The 16,481-nt window shown below is 59.1% G+C and overlaps 1 protein-coding gene across 1 annotated transcript; it reads right to left on the reverse strand.

Annotated features, from left to right (window-relative positions):
• Window positions 1-10,824: 10,824 nt before the first annotated feature.
• Window positions 10,825-13,871, reverse strand: HLX (H2.0 like homeobox). The gene is made up of 4 exons (XM_035558862.2): window positions 13,182-13,871; window positions 12,527-12,706; window positions 11,901-12,085; window positions 10,825-11,163 (listed from the first exon to the last, which is right to left on the reverse strand). Exons 1-4 carry the CDS (start codon window positions 13,753-13,755, stop codon window positions 10,825-10,827), a joined length of 1,278 nt encoding a protein of 425 aa, XP_035414755.1. The 5' UTR covers window positions 13,756-13,871.
• Window positions 13,872-16,481: the final 2,610 nt, after the last annotated feature.

A 16,481-nucleotide genomic window follows, 5' to 3' on the forward strand; every position in this document is an offset into this window, starting at 1 on the left:
ATACATACACATATATATATATATATATGTTCCCAGAAATACTTGTTTAACAAAGATGCCTCCTGCCCTTTAGGAAGGTCATTTGAAAGGGAGCAGGTCACCCATCAGCCAGAAGCACTCTCTGTCATTGAGCAGCTCTGGGCACCAAACCACCAGGAGCCAGTTGTTGCACACAGATAGTTCGGACCAAAGCAAAAGCTTTCACTGCACTAGAGACAGGCATAAGAGAGCCAAAGATTAAATAATTGCTCCAGAATATGCATAAAAAGACCCACTATTGATATCACAAGGAATATTTTAGGAAGCTGCTTTAGAAAAAAAAAAAAGGCAACTATGGACTAAAAATAACCACTTAGCCTTTCTTTCCTACAGGGAGGAGCCTAGGCTCTCTGACTCATTTTTCTGATTACTATTCCACATTATCCTTTTTAAACAATGTCATTCAAGGAATCTCACCTGCTGTGCCTTGTGTAAATTGCCCTTAAAATAATCCATCATGCCAAACTAAAAAAAAAAAAAAAAGAGGTTAAAAATCGATTAAGCAAATACAATGTTTCCCTCTAACAGGCTTAGTGCTATTGCTTTTCCTTTTTTTGCTCAGTTTCCTATTCTGCCTCATTCTTTGTAATACAGATAGCAGAACTGGCAAATAATTTGGGACAGATTTAGGCCTCAGTAAGTCTTGCTCCTGATGCATTAGTGCAGTAAAACTGGCCCAGTAGTGAAAGTTCCCCGGTAGAAACCCCCAGACTTCAGTTACCACCCTTGGCAAGGCAGTTGGCAGGGCTGGTCCTGACAGCTCCCATCACTGCAGATTCATGGGCCGTTGACTTCAGTGAGTCTCATCACAAGGGCAGGGGTCTGCACAAAAGCACAAATCCAATCTGGTGGACTTGCCTCAACCTTTAGAGAAAGCAAAAGACAGAAGGAAAGAGTGCTCTGCATTTCTCAGGACTGTGCCTAGTTTCATGGAACTTTAATGGGAACTTTGTGAGCTTGCGCTTGACCGCATTGTACTGTAACCCATCCCCAGTCCTAAACTAACAAGACTGACTGGAGTTTGGGGCTCTGTAGGAATTCAGTCAGTGAGGGTTGAGTTTGGAGCAGTCCATGGGGTACTTACTGAACCAGAGCCTGGCAGGTCTCAAGGTTGCAGCAGCACATCTGCTCCTGGCACCATCCAGCTCACCCTCACCCCAGCTTCATAGGAATCAACATCCACCAGTATGGGTCCCTGTCTCTGCACTGCCAGTTCCTGTACAGCAGAGGGTCCTCCAACCTGTGTCTGTGTCAACTGAAGCATGGGGAACCCTAAAACAGCTCCCTGTAAATTTGAATGGGGAGAGGGAAGGAGAAAACCTGATTACGTCAAGGCAAATGGCCATGTGATATCAAACCCCTGACCTTGCAGTGGCAGCCTGATGCTCTCTGGGTTCAGAAGACGGGGGTGGCAGCAAGTCACTAAGCTGTGCACAGTGACTTGGCATCGCTGCCATGGGGAGGACAGGCTGTAGAGGTTCCTCTTTGTCGTGCCAAGGCGGTGGGCGAGGTCTGGGGATGGGCCATGGAAACATGGAGTGCTGCAGTGACACGGGCTGGCTGAGGAGCTCCAGCACTTCAGAAACACACTAAATAAACAAGCGGACAAGGGATTGGTAACCACCGCTCCAGTAGGAAATCTATGCAATGAAAAAGTCATCAGCCCTGCTTTTTTTTTTATCCATTCCTCTCATTCCTTAGATTGAATTTCTTTCCATGGCATGCTTTCCCACCGCTCAGCCCCCCCCCCCATCTTCCCCCCATCTGTTTCCTTCAGAGCTGCAATATTGGCCACCAGCAAGGCAGAAAAAGCTGATAAAAGATGATGCACCACCCTTGTTATTCCGTAGTTTTCTCTCGATGGATTTAGAAAGGTCCCGAATGCAAAGAGAAATTAAATCAGCAGGTAGGAAGAAAGATGCAAAGTGAAATTCAAGATGCTGGAAAGCTGCATTTCTCCGGAGGTCCTACTCTTCCCTCCATCCGGAAGACAGGAAAGAGCAGACTGTTCATGACAGAGGAGAGAAAACTTCTGGGGGTCTTTAGGGGGAACTCAATCAAAGAAATTATTTTCCCACAGACCAGGGCTGAGAAAACCTTAATGGCTTTTTCCTGATTGAAGAATAAATCAACTATTAATTTATGACCTGAAGTGTATATAACAACTCTCCAAATGCTTTCCAGTTCTGCGAGCAGCAGTGCTCGTATCCTTTCTGTTCGACTTTGCTTCTCACCAGCTAGTTCAGCTAACGGGCTAAATATTCCTCACAACGCTTCACCGGCTGTGGCTCGGAAAAAAAAAAAAATCTTAATTAAGAAAAAAGGCCAGCCATGTGTTTCCAGCGCATATGTATGCATAGAGACCCACATGTATTAGAGATAAAGTTAAGTGCAAGCACATGGCGTTTGCGTGGAGAAGCCAAGGGACCATGTGCAGGTTATTAGCGAGGGGGGATCCTGCCCGGTGCCAGCCGAGGGGCTCAGCGTGCCCCACCGGGGCATGCTGCTGGCTGCACCTCTGCCCAGCTGATGGATGTCTCCGGGTCCCTTTGTTTGTTTAAATGGGAGCCAACATGTTAACAGCATTAAGGAGGCAGGCTAAATAATTTGCCGGTCCGGCTATCAAGGCAAGTACGGTCTCGGAAATATATGGTCTGTATTTAAGAAACTGAACCCCGCTGAGCCTTAGTTTGTATATACATAGCTTTTGAGCAGACGGCATAAATTGTAAAATAAGATGACAATATTAGCATCTTCCCTTGGCTTCCCCTTGCCGAAAGAAAACCACAGAGGGAACACCATTCAAGCGTTTCCTTTATGCTCATAAGTTAATCAAGGAGCATCAGGGAATAAGACAGCTTTATAGCTTTCCAGTAAAAGGCGATACAACTCGCAGGCACTGAGTGATTTTACAGTTACCTTTCCAAAGCGTGGCAAACAGAACAACAACAAGAAGCGACTAAAAAACGCTCGCGCCTCGCTCTCGAAGGCTGCCCAGAAGGTTGCAGGAGAAAATAACGTGGCTGAGACTCCCGAGCCGGCCGCCTGCAGCCAGTAACAACCATCATGAAACCACGGAGCATCTTGAGCAATTTACGAGAGGATCGTGCTCGAAATATTAAGGCGCCGCCGCAGACACACACACCAAAAAAAAAAAAAAAAAAAAAAGTGATCTCTGCTGTTTCAAATTCCGGCTCGATCCTGGCAGGGGTTATTTTTCGTGGTGCTTTTGGCAGAGCTCTGCCGAGCGCCGCTCCGTGCTATGGCCGCAGCAGACGGGTCCCCCCGAAGGGTCGCTGCCCCGGGAGGGGAGCGGGTTGCGGCTCAGCCCCCCCGGGCCGGACCCCCGGACATCGTCCCCCTTCCAGCTCCAAACTTCACCCTTCCCCAACCAGCCCGGGGGCAGTCCCCAGGTCCTTCCCAAGCGACCCCCCCTTCAAACGCTCGTCTGCGTTTCCTTTCGGCCCCGCTCTGCTCAGCATCTCTGTGGCGGAGCCCCAGGGCTCCCTAAATTTAGGCTGGGAGAGAAGGGCGAAGGGGGAAGCCCGGGGGTGGCCGCAGCCCGGCGGCACCTCCGCCTCCCGCAATCACTGCTGCTGCGCTCCGCTCCCGGCCGCCTCCCAGCCCCTGCGCCGTTTATAGCCCAACAAGTTCACAGTTTACACGCAGTAAAACGTCAATATCGCGCTAATGGTCGCGGACAATAAGGCTCTTCGCAGGGATCCTCATAAAAGCCCTTTATTTAGTTTCAAACATTTTCTCGCAATCAATAAAAGTTGGCCGTTATCTCCCGGCGCATTTAGCGGGGAGGTTTATTGCCTGCCGGGCGGATTAAGGGAGAGACAGGAGTGCACCATACAAGGAAGGGACTCCCGATCCCCTAGATCTGAGGCTCGGGTTCATAAAATATAGCCATCCATTACGTTGCCGATATCTGGAGCCAGCAAACATATACAGACAATAAATTGTCGCCGGCGGGGTGCGGGCCGGGCGCGGGCGCGGGGGCTCCGCCCGCCCGCATTCCTCCCCGCGCCGGGGGGCGCCGGGGGGGCTCCCGGCCCATCCATCACCGCCGTTATGACTCTGCGATGCAGCAAATGGGTTGTGTAAAGAGGCAGCGTTTGACAAGGTGGCATGGTTATCCTGTCCAAATGATGCATAATATTAGTATTAGGGCTTAGATCATCGCATGCTTTTAAAATCATCACCGCTAACTAGAGGTGGAGAGAGTGCTGGGGGCTGCAGGGGGCAAAAGTTTCCATGTAGATAATGATTATAGATGGCGGGATTTACGGCGAGGGGTGCGCGCACAAATAAACACGTCTACTGTAGCCGGAGCGAGGGGCCCGATCCGGCCGGGGCCGCTCCCGGGGCCGGGGCACCTCGCACCCCCCGGGGCCGTGCCCTTCCCGTCCCGCCCGTCCCTGTCCCCAGGGGGTGCTGTCCCCAGAAAATGGAGACCCCCCCTCACCCGCCGGCTGGTGACCGGCCACGGCTGCCCTCACTTACACCAGGGGATAGGGGCGGAGAGGGGTTCTCCGGGACTGGGGAGGGTGTGACCCGGGCCAAATCCTCCCCACCGGGATCTGCCCTTGCAAAACAGGGTGGCGAGGGGAATGGCACCGGGATGCCTTCGGGGAGAACGGGCTGGCTCCGCGCCGCAGCTCTTCCTCCTCCCGCTTCCCGGCACCGGGGTCAGGCACCGGCTGGAGGCTCGGGGCTCCCGGCGGGGCTGTCCCGGTCCCGCACGGGTCAGAGCACGCAGCTCTCCCGCGGAAGGGTTAAGGAAGGGAGTGCGGGAGCCAGAGCGAGAAGGGCAGAGAGGCAGAAAGGAGAGCCCCAGCCCTCGCCTCCGCTCCCGGGGCAGCTGGGCAGCGCCGGGCCCCGCCAGGCTGCGGAGTGGAGCAGTTTTTCCAGGGGAAACTGCTCTCGGCTGCCGCTCAAGTCAGCAAACGCAAAGTGGGGGGGGGCGAGGGGGGGGGGGGCAGAAAGTGCTTCTTCATTTGGCACACACCAAAGCGCCTCTGCGCCGCCGTCTCGCCGCCCGCACGGCCCGGCACGGCCCGGCACCGGGGCAGGGCCCGCCAGGCGGGACAGCAGAGCCCGGTGACAACGGTGCCGTGAGGAGGGTAAAAAACCCCGCTCGGCGTGATTTACCAGCCTTCTCTGACCCCTGAATAGCTGACTTACACGGCTGGTGACACGTTAGCCGGGAAATGGGGCTGGCGTGATTTGTGGAGCCTGTTTGCCCCCCCTCCCGCCCCCTCTTTTTGGCTGCTGGGCTCAGGAAGCCCTCCACCCCCTCCATCAGCCCCTCCGCACCCCCACCGCCCCCATCCCATCGCCCCCATCCCCGCACGGGGGACAGACGGCGGTGGCCGTCCCGGTTTGGGCTGCCGAGAGCAGGCAGGGGCTGGGCATGGTGGTGCTGGGGGAGAAGAGCCGACGGTAACGGAGAAGCGGCCTGGGACCAGGCGTAGCTGGAGGGGTGTGATGGCTGGAAACCTTTGATTTGGGGTTTGCCTGGAGAAGGGGGGGTGGAGGAGGGTGGCCTGGGTTTTTTAAGGCAAGCAGAAATTTGATTATAGCGTACGGCAGAGCTCTGTGATTTGCGGTGAGCGGATTTCATTAACTACGGCCGTTTGAGTCCCGGAAAACCCTCTCGGGCCCGCGGGGCCGGGGACGAAGCTGACCCCGAGGGCGGGCGGCGAAAGGGGCTCGGCGGCGGCGCCGGCGGCTCCGGGCTGCGGCGGCCGCGGGGCTGGCACGGCCGCGGGGGCTGCTCCGGGACGCCCGGGGCTCGGCTCCCCCCGCAGCCCGCAGGCCAGCGGCCCTCCGGAGGAGAGGCCGGCGTCGTGCCCGGCCCCTGCGCTCGCTCTCGGCGGGGTCCGCGGCGCCCGGGCCCCTCGATCCCCCTCCGCCCGTGTCACCTGCTGCAGCCGCGGCCGGGGGGAGCGGGGGGGCCTCGCTAACCCCGCCGCCGGGGTTACCTGCGGCGCTTCGAGCTCTGCTGGTGCTGCCGGCGGTGGGCAGGGGGTGCCCGGGCCGGGGGCGCAGCCCGCCCCCTCGGGGGCTTGGCGCTGCCTGGCGGCCCGCCGGCGCAGCAGTGCTATGGGGTCTAATTGCCGTCAACGAATGTCACCGGCAGAAGGAAAAACAAAAGCTGCCTCCAAGGCTCCCAGAGCAGAATTTGGCAGGGCTCCTAAAGACACCAATTAGCAAAGGCTAAACCCATTAATGAAGTGGCGGCTCTCTGGTTTCAGCCAGGTGGTGCAGATCAGAGCGCCTGTATCTGCAGAGCAGAGCTCCGCTTCCCTCCAGCCAGGACCTCACAGCAAACCTCCACATCAATAATACGCTTAATGGATCTCATTAGGGCTGGGGCCGCGAGTCCCGGCCTGGGAGCAGGGGCGGCGAGGGGAGCGGGGGGCAGCGCACGGCCCGAGCCCCCCGGCCCCGCCGCGGAGCCGAGGGCTCCCCTCCCGCCCGGCGGGGCGATGCCCGGGGCCCAGCCCCTTCCCCGGGTCTCGAGGCTCCCCGGCTGCCCTCCCCGCCCCGGGGGGGCTCTGCCGCCGCTCCCCGCGCAGGTACCAAGCGCTCCCCGCTCCCCGGCCGAGCTCGTCGCTTCGCGCTGCACTTGCAAGCGCTCGGTTTTGCACAAACTCGCTTGTGTTGCTTTCCAGTCGAGGGGACCGTGGCATCGCTTCGCCGGGCTCAGCTCCCCCAGCCCCGACCCCCCCCCAGCGCCTGTGTGTGCCCGGACCCGAGCGCCCCCGGCCCGCCGAGCCCGGAGCATCCTCGGCTGTGAGCCGCCGGGGGTCGCGGGGGGGGCGGCGGAGAAGCGCGGTCCCGGCCCGACCCGAAGCGCGCCCCCGAGGCAGGGCTGCGGGACGGGAGTGAAGGGTTGGGTTTTTTTCTTTTTTGCAAATTGATATAAAAAGAAAAGCGCCCGGACCTCACCTCTGTAAAGGGACAAGGGGGGAACTATTTCCGCTTCAGCTAGGAAAAAAAGCAAAAAAGCAAAAAAAGAAAAGCTCGGGCGGGATAAGCCCGGCCGAGGTGAGCTAGAATATTTAGCTAATGGAGGTGGACTGTGAAAGGAGACTTCATATTTCTCTCCTAGGAGTCTCTCCAGGTCCGCAGCCGAGAATACACACAGCAAACGTTGTGCTTGAATTATAGCTGAGGGTTTGCTTTATTTGAATTCACTGGTGTTTATTTAAGAAAGTGAATAAAGGTTTTGTGTAAACAGCCATTATTTCTGATGAGCGCTCAACAGCAATAAGAAGGGGGTGGTTTTTTTAGTCGAGATTGTGGCAAAAGTTGACATTTCGGAGATTGCAGTTTGTCTTGCCGACGCCAGGCAGTCCCGAGGCATGAACTGCAGGGAAAGCTGTGTGTGCGTGTGAGTGTGAAACGGCGATGCCGAGCGAACCGGGGTCTGAAAACAATTATTTTTTAAGACATCAGCTTAAGCCCGACGTTAAAATAAAATAAAAATATTTTCCTAAGGAGCGGGGCTGCTCTCGCAGAGCTAACGAGGAGGGAGCCGAACTCAGGTTTCGCGGCCGCCGCCGCCAGCCCCGAGCCCGTGGGGCTCTGGGAGGGGCGGGGGGGAAAGCAGCCCCAACCGGGGGGGCACGGTGGGACCCCCCCTTACCGAGAGGGACCCCAACGCCAGCTCGTTGTCCGGCCCCGCCTGGCCCTTTCTTCACCCTTCCAGTAAATCTCTTGCTTAAAATATTGTCTTTTTTTTTTTTTTTTCCTGTTAACGTGACTATTCTTATTTCTGAGGCTGCCTGGAGTCTTTTCGAAGATGGGAGGTTTCTGGTAGAACTCCCTCGTTAGACTTGGTAATATGGGAAATGTGGGGTTATTGGGAAGCTTCTCCCCGAGAAGGAGCCGGCAGGACCTGGCTCAGAGGAGCCCGGCTGCGCATCTGTGCGGCTGTGGATGCAAAGCTCGCAGAAGGGGCTCAGATGACGAGGCGACCCGAAAAGGCCTCCCAATTCGTTATTTATTCGATTTCCCACACATGCGAGGCAGGGAGGAGGCAGGGAAACCTCTGCTCTCCGTTCGGCAGCGTGTACCGCTCCCGTTCCTTGCTCTCCCTACAGTCGCACATCAGAAATAAACCCGAAAAGTTCCGCTGAGCACTCGGGGGTGAAAATCCCGAGAGCCCGGCCGGGACAGCACTGGGCAGTGCCGAGGGAAGCCCCTGCCGACCCCCCACCGGGGGATGTGGGGGTATCCGGGCCCCCCCGAGCAGGGGAGAGCCGCTCCAAGACGGCCTCGTTGCGGCGGGTGGGCGCAGCCCAAGGGATTTGGGATCGGGAGGCGCAGGTCTGCAAAGAGTCACAACGGGTTTAGGGGACAGAAGGGAACCGACTCGAAGGCGGTGACCACCGATTTTAAGAGTCGGATCAGCGGGGTAATGGGGGACCCTTGCAATGCGATGCTCGGCATTTCGCATTCAGAAATAACCAGCATCAAAATCCTGTCGTGTTATCAGACGTGGGAGAAATAAAGCAAACAAAAAAGGGACTCCCCCAGCCTTTTTCGGACCTTATTTTGGGTGGTTGTTGCATGGCGCTACGGACAGGTCGACTTCACCGATGGCCAGCACTCGAGCTGGCTGCAGTCACACCGCTGGTTCGCCTTTTTCCGCGGAGGTTCAGCTTCTTTACCAGCAGCCCCGCGGGACCAGGCCAGCTCCCTTCCCACTCGAGACGGGCACAAATCTCCCCAGCAGCGCATCTTTTCCAAAACTCGTTGTCGTGGTTTTGCTCGACCTGCCCGAGGACATGTACAACGGAAGCAATGCGGTACAGAGATTTTTTTAATTTTTTTTTTTTTTTCCTTTCGCAGGGGGGAGAGGAACAAAATTACTCTCCCAGCCTTGCCATTTGGCCGCGGGGCCCTAAGCCTGGAGGCGCGGGGGAGCCCCGCTCGCCTTCACCTCCTGTCCACCAGCCCGATCCGGAGGGATTTTTAGCTCGTTCATTTGGATCTGAGCATCTTTCCCCGTTACTTACTTGTTACAGTGTTATTTTTCCCCCTTTTTGCCGTGTCATCGGAGAAGGGTGCCCCTGCTCTCTCCCGGCCGCGAGATCCAAGGGGGGGTTCCCTCCCGTCATTCGGGGAGACCAGGGCGTTGTTTGGAGGTGGCCTCTGTGCAGCCAGCCCCGCTCTTAGAGGAGGCGCGGATTCCCCTAGCTCAAGGGAAGAGAAACTCTCCCGACTCGCCTCTCCTTCCCCGTGAGAGCAGAGCCACCCCAGACCCTCTGTACCCGACTCCCGAGCCGTGATTTGCCCCGTGCCCGCTCCGCACGGCTGAGCCCCGAGGAAACAAAGCCCCGCGCGTCCGTGAGCCGCATCGCGCTGGTGTGACGCGACAGAAATAGCAGCCTTTCGCCGGCCATCTGTCCCACGGCTTCCCTCGCTCTTGGCGGAAGTTACAAATCCCTCGCAGCAAACCCCGCACTGGTGTGCGCGGCAGCGGCCCCACGAACAGCCGCTTGCTGGGGCTGGAGGCAAGCTGCAGGGCCCGCTGCGAGCTTCGCAGCCCCCCAAAAAGCAGTGATACCCCCTGAAAAGCCTTCAAGGGCGACCCAAGTTACAAGGAGCCCTCCAGCTCCTTTCCCCGATGCCTCCCGGTTCCCTGCCGCAGCAGGGCTCCCCTGCGCGGGCGCAGCGGAGCTTCGTGCGCAGACTTCTGAAAATCGCCCTGCCCGCTGTGGCTCTGCGCACTCCTTTAGCCCTCGGTTTCCACTCCTATCGGTCCCTCTTCACCCCCCCCCGGGGCTGCGCTCTGCCCCTGCGCCGCCCCCCCCCGCCCCGCGGGTATGACGTCACGGCGGGCTCCCCCGTGACGTCACGGGGCACTGTCTCCCCCCCCCGCCCCTTCACCCCGGCGGGCCGCGGGGGGCGAAGCGGAGCGAGATCGGCGCAAAGCCGCGCCCCGCAGCCCCGACCCTCGCGGGCAGCCCCGTCCGATCGTGCGTTAAAAGCCAAGAGCCGCCCACAGATAAATGCACACATCTGTACGTGCAAGTGCAATCGGCTGCTTTCTCGCCCAGGCACAATTTTGCGTAGTCAAATCCTGTTCTCGCCTCCGTTCGCAAAAGAAGGGGAAAAAAATAAAAATAAAAAAAAAGGCGAAGGCTGCACCAGGAGTCCCTCCCGGCGAGGAGCAGACAGTGGCTGCCTTTGAGCGAGGTGTAGGAAGCTGGGTCAGCTTCACCAGCCCTCTCCCCTGGTCAACAGACTGACGTGGTTACAAACCATAGCAAACATTTTATTTACAGGAGATATATATATATATATTTATATATTTTGTCAGTGCAGTATTTCTTGGCCGGATTATTCGAAGCAACACGTCGCAACCCACGAGGATGCTGGCAAAATACTTCACATTGTAAATTGGTCGGGGGGAGAGGGAGGAGGGAGTTCAGAGCCACGTTCTCGGAGTCCCTCGCTCGGACCTTCCTGGAGAGGGCGAGGGGCGGGAGACGGAGAATAAAATTAAAAAAATAATAAAAATTTTTTTTAAAAAAAAGATGAGTCCCGCTCTCCTGCGAGCAGCAGCGCCGCAGCTCGCCTCTCGCCCATCGTCCCAGGGCCGGAGCTCCCGCTCCGCAGCCGCTCCGCAGCCGCTCCGGGTGCGGGTGCGGGGCCCGCCGGGCCCCCGTGCAGCGCTGCGGGGCCGCGGCCGGGCGGCGGAGAGGAGGAGGAGGAGGACATAAATTAGCGCGGGGGACCGGCGGCGGGGCCGGGCCGCCCCGTCTATAGCGCGCCCCGCGGCTCGGGGCTGGCGGCGGGCGGCGGGGACGGGAGGCCGGGGCTGCCGGGGGGCTTGGCGGCCCCGGCGGGGGGCAGGCTCTGCTCGGCACCCTCAGTCCTTTCCGTGTCGCTGGGGGCCATGTCGAGGGAGTCGGCGTCGCTGCTGTCGCTGTCGCCATCGGAGCGGCTGGGGCTGCGCTCGGGCTCCCCCGCGGCGGCGGGCGGCGGGGCGGAGCGCGGGGCCGCCGGCTCCGGCTCCGGCGGCGGCTCCTTGTCCTTCTGGGCCTGCGCCTCCTTGGAGTGCCGCCACTTCATCCGGCGGTTCTGGAACCACACCTTCACCTGCGGCCAGGCCGCCCTCAGACGGGCAGCACGGGACGCGCCCCGCCCCGCCCCGCACAACCCCGCACCGTCCCGCACCGCCCCGCACCGCCCGGCCCTCTCGTCCTCCCCGCAGGCCGGCCCGGGACAGGAAAAGAAAAGAAAAAGATCCACCCGGCCATCCTCGTCCTCCTCTGCCCCCGCCCTTAGGCGACTAAGGTGGCTTTTTCCTTCTTATTTGCGTGTTTCAATAAAAAAGCGCCCCCCGTTTTTCCTTTTTTTTTTTTTTTCTCTCTCTCTCTCCCCTTCTACTTCTTCTTCCAGGAAACCAAATCTTGCTCAAGAAACCACAGCGTTATACAACTCCTTGCGCTGCCGGCCCTCAGTAGTGGAATCATCGCAGAGTGGCGTTTAATGATTCCGTTTGAAGAAGAGTTTTCACTTCCCCTGAACTGAGGATTTCACAACGCGGGGAGAGATTTAGAGAGAAAAAAAAAAAAAAAAGAGCGAGAGGCATTAAAAATAGTGTGTTCGCCTCTACTTCCTTTGACCCAAGCTGCCTCCTGCCGCGAGTTGCACTGCACCAAAGCGCATCCTGATGCTCGGCCCCGGGCCCTGCCCCTGAGCGGGCCCGCAAAAGAGCAAGGAAGGCAAAAAGCTTTTCTGCTCCCCCCTCCCCCCCCCCGCAGTGTTCCCCTGAACAAAACTGGAAGTTAGGAACCCGGGTGCGCACGAAACACAAGCGAAGCCGCCCTTACTTGAGCATCCGTCAGCCCCAGCATCGCCGCCAGTTGCTTTCTGTCGGGTTTGGTGACGTACTTCTGGATTTCGAAGCGCTTTTCTAAACCTTTCCTCTGCAGGTTGGAAAAAACAGCCCTGGACCAGGAGCGCTTCCTCTTGTAGGTCTGAGGCAGCGTGTCCTTGGTTAGCACCGCGTACGGACCTGCGGGGGCAAGGAGACACGGACCGGGGGACGGCCCCGTTAGCACCGACGCCGGGACGAGGGGCTCGAAGGAGGCAGGGGCAGGGAAGGCCCGGGCCTACGAGTCCTACACACGGGCCTGTGGTCCCTCCGACACGGACAGCACGGTGTTTAGCCCGTGTTTCCCTCTCTCCCTCCCCCCCCCCCCCAAGCCCCTTCTCTCCAGCCCCAGGTATTATTTCTGACTGGCCGGGGGGAACCTCTGCGTCAGGCCCTAGCCGCTCTGCCTCCCCCCACGAGATGCCCCAAGCCTGAGCCTCGCTAGAAAAAATAAAATTGTGGAAAAAAATAATAAAAAAAATAAAAAGAAAAAAGAAAAAGTCCTGGCGTTTCCCAGCGCCCGGCGAGTCCCTTCGGGCCCGGGGGCCGCTCCGGGACGGACGGGGGAGGGACGGGATGTACCTGGAAAAGTGTCTTGAAACTGGTGCTGAACTGAGCTCCTTGGGGTTGTGTTTAAGGGACCCAGAAGAGCAGAGGCCTCGTTAATGGGGTCTAGAGACGCGAAGAACTGGCTGGCGGAAGGCTGCAAGCTGGGGAGATGAACCCCGCTTTGGCGGCTGGCAGTTAATAAGGAGGTGAGATCTGCGAGCACAGAACAAGCACAGCTCCGTTACACCGCGGTCGAGCCCCCCAGCCCGGCACGCTGCGGGACCCCGGCGGGGCTCGCCCTGCCTCAGCTCGGGGGGCGCGGCGGGGCCCCGACGCTCGGGCATCCTCCCCTCCGGTGGCTGCTCTGTCAGGATGTTTACGCGCTGCGAGGGGAGATTGATGGCAGCGAAAGCCTTTAAAACCGGCCCTGCCGGCCCACGAAAAGCCCTGGCCGGGCCGGGGAGGCCGGCACCGGACGGTTCAGCTATTTTTACGCTATCGCTATTTTGCGGAGCGGCGCAGCGCGGGGCCGGGGGCTATTTCGGTGTGTGTGTGTGGGGGGGGGGCATTAAAAACTCGTCCTCACACCGCTGACGCTTCTCTCGGCCGGTTCGCAAAGGGGGGCGAGCCGCGGGGCCGCGCGGCCGCTTAAAGCCCCCCCAAACCCGCGCCGAGCCGATTTCTCTACCTCTCAGCGTGTTGCCTTCCTTCACTTTGGGGTCGAACTCCGCCGACAAGATGCGGTCGATGCCGAATTTCAGGTCCTTGCTGGCGGGCGCCGGCGCCGAGCCGTGCGTGTGGCCGCCAGGCACCCGGCCGGGGGCCGGGGCCCCGCCGCCCCCCGCCGCCGCCGCCGCCGGGGAGCGGTGCTGCGGGGGCCGGTGGTGGTGGTGCGGGGGGTGGAAGGCGGCCGAGAGCGGCGAGAGGCGCTGCGGGAAGGCGGCGGCGGACGGGGCGTCGGGGGCCACGACGGGCGTGGGCCGCAGCGGCGAGGCGGCGGCGTGGAAGGGGCCGCCGTGGTGGACGGCGCCCAGCGCCGCCGGCAGCCCGGCCCCGGGGCCGCCGGGCAGGCTCTCGGCAGGGCCGCCCGCCGCCTCGCCGCCGGCGTGGAGGATGTCGGCGATGCAGAAGGACGGCTTCTTGGCCGCGGCGGCGTCCAGGGGGAAGCAGCCGCCGGCGCCGGGCCCCGACGCCGAGCAGTACGCCGCTGACCAGAGGCTGAAGTTGGAGGCGTAGAAGGGGGCCAGGCCGGCCGTGTACATCCTGGCGGCCGCCGAGCACGGGCTCTTCTCCCCGCCGGGGGACGCGCGGCCCCGCCGCTCAGCTGCCGGGAGCGCGGCGCGGAGCTGCCCGCCGCCCCGGGAGCATGGGGAGGGATGGCGGGGCGGGAGGCGGTGGCGGCTGCCGAAGCACTTGCCGGAGGGGCAGGGGAAAAAAAATCGAAAAAAAAAAAAAAAGTCAAAAAAAGCGGAAAAAAAAGAAGTCCCCAAAACCCACGGCGAGAGGGAGAGCGAGCGGGCGAGCGCGGGAGAGGAGCGGCGCAAACAAAACAAAACAAACCCCCTTCCTCGCACTGGGGAAAAAATCCACCCCTCCCCAAACTTTCTCTGGCAGCCGCTCCCGGCCGCGCCGCAGCCCTCGCTCCCACCGCCCCCCGGCACAACGCGCCCAATCCGCGCTCCGCGGGGCCGGGACGCGCCGCCCGCTGACACGCCCCGGGCCGGCCCGGGCCGGGCCGAGCCGTGCCGAGCCCTGCTGGGCCGTGCCGAGCCGGGCCGACTCCCGCAAGTGCCGCGCTCCCTGTGCCCCCGGCCCGGCCCGGCCCGGCCCGGCCCGCAAGGCGTGCGCCCGTCGGGGAGCGCCCCGAGGGGGAGCCCCCCCGCTGCTCCGCGCACCGCCTGCCCCCCGCGCCGTGGTTCCCAGCGCGGAGAAAAGGAGCCGCAGCCGGAGCCTGGAAATGCTTCCCGGTGCAACCCGTTTCCTCCCGGCATAAATGAGCCTCGGCCGGGCGGTAGCGAAATGGGTGTGCAGCAATCATGCTCGCAACGGACGGATTTAGGGAGCTCCGGGCTGCTCGGGGCCCAGGGCGCGTTGGGTCCTGCGTTAGCAGTGGCTAACTAATTGTGCCGTGTCGGCAACCACATTTTATTGATTTTTTACCATGCTCTCCACCCGATCTGTTCGCACACCCCTTCCACCGTAAAGACCAGCTGGTAATTTTGTGCAACTTTGACAACCGAATTACCCCCATTTTTAAAAATTTTTATTTTTCAGAATACAGTCATAAACTACATTCGCTGGAATGTTTTAGAGACAAACATATCGACGCTTATTTAGTGCTTTATCTTCTCTCCAACATCCATATCTGTCCCTACCTGACTCCGGGAAAAAAAAAAAAAAAAAAAAAAGCAAAAAAAAAAGCACAACAGCAGCATTTTCTTAAGTTGTAGTTTCCCCAGCCAGGGCCGCGTAAGCCCGTTGCTGCCTTTGTGAGCAAGCTCCGGGTCAGACGATTGCAGGTTTGCTTTGGTTTTGTTTCAAAAAATATTTTTTTTTTTTTTTTACATAGCTTCCAAAATTCTGAGTCTTTTCCAGGGAACCGCCAGAAAGCCAAACTATTTTCCTTTTGCCAGGTATGAAGATGTAGATTTTGGGGGGATATTGAAACCACCTGCAATCGAGCGTGAGCACATTTCTAAGGCAAATGCCAGCGTGTCCGTGGGCACGTGTAAAGGCGAAGCCCGTCCCTCAGGAAAGCCCAGGCACGGCTTTGGTTTGGTTTGGTTTTTGTTAGCGATATTAAACCGAAAAATAACGAGGCGACGGCTTGCCAAGACGTGTCCGAAAACAAGGTGAAAGGAAGGGTAGGTTAGCTTTGAACTTTTCCTGCCTCGACAGGGGAAGCCACTTTTCTTTGCGTCTCCCCCCCCGCCCGCCTTACTCCCCTTGTGCAGATGACCCCAGAGCGGCACTGCTGGTTTCAAACCGGATCAAACGACTCCGCTTTCACTTGCGTTTCCACGGCGAGGCGAAGCCGTGCCACCGGCCCGCTGCACGGAAGGGCAACGAACTGCGCCGTTTCCACCGCGTCCCAGCTGCGCCTCGCCAAATTCCCATTGCCGGTGCCACCGCTGCTGCTGTCGCTGTCACACCACCCCGGGGATGCTCTCCAGGGCGGGAAGGTGGTATTTTTATATTTTTTTTCCCCCCTTTTTTTCCAAGAGTTTATTTCAGGGCCCCCCACGGGCAGGTGCGCGCCCCCCCGGGACCCGCGCATCTTCCGCGGCCCCGTCTTGCTCCCCCCGCGGCCTCCCCGGGCAGGGCCGAGCCTTCTCCCCGGAGGCCCCGCGGGCCTCCCCGCTCCCTTCCCCGGGCCCGGGGCTCTCAGGGCTCCGCGGCGATGACAACGGCGGCGCCTCCTCCCCGAGCGAGGAGCGAGAAGGCTGCAGGAAACCCGGGGCTCGCTGCAGCCCAGGTCATCTCCTGTTTTTTTTGAGAGGTTCCAACCCGGACTAAATGAGCGGATGTGCCTGCGAGATTTGTCCTAAAATAGAAGCGGCTTCAGTATTTTAGGATACAGCAGAAATCCTTATTTCTTCCGGAGAAAAACTTCATAATGAGCGCGAGCACTTCCCTTTTCAATATTTGTGCAACTTTATCTCGACCAGCAAGTTGCTTTGGTGACGCAAATCCGCCCTTGTGTATTGCAACTACAAAAATAAATGCAAGGAAATCAATTCCCTTCTAGCAATGAAAACATAAATATACAGCTGCGACTTTCCCCTTTAATCTTGCTTTCCGAGGGACTCGAGAAGGAGGCGAATGAACTGTGCAGGCTGGAGAGATGTTGTTTTTTTTTTTTGGAATAGAGTCTCGAAGGATTTTTTTTTTTTCCCTACGAGGCCGACAAAGGAGATGTGGAAAAGAGTTATTCGAGTTTCTTGCGGAGATAGACGGGCTAACACCGAGGCGCTGCTGCAGCCCGCCG

Source organism: Cygnus atratus, chromosome 3 (genome assembly GCF_013377495.2).
Source record: "Cygnus atratus isolate AKBS03 ecotype Queensland, Australia chromosome 3, CAtr_DNAZoo_HiC_assembly, whole genome shotgun sequence".
NCBI lineage: Eukaryota > Metazoa > Chordata > Aves > Anseriformes > Anatidae > Cygnus > Cygnus atratus.

Bases quoted from the DNA above. Each gene is read 5' to 3' on its own strand.
- HLX (XM_035558862.2), bottom strand. From the start codon at position 13,755: ATGTACACGGCCGGCCTGGCCCCCTTCTACGCCTCCAACTTCAGCCTC. The intron at 12,086-12,526 runs GTACATCCCGTC...TTGCCCCCGCAG, and splicing joins GTTTCAAGACACTTTTCCAG to GTCCGTACGCGGTGCTAACC. The intron at 11,164-11,900 runs GTAAGGGCGGCT...GCCTGGCCGCAG, and splicing joins TGGGGCTGACGGATGCTCAA to GTGAAGGTGTGGTTCCAGAA.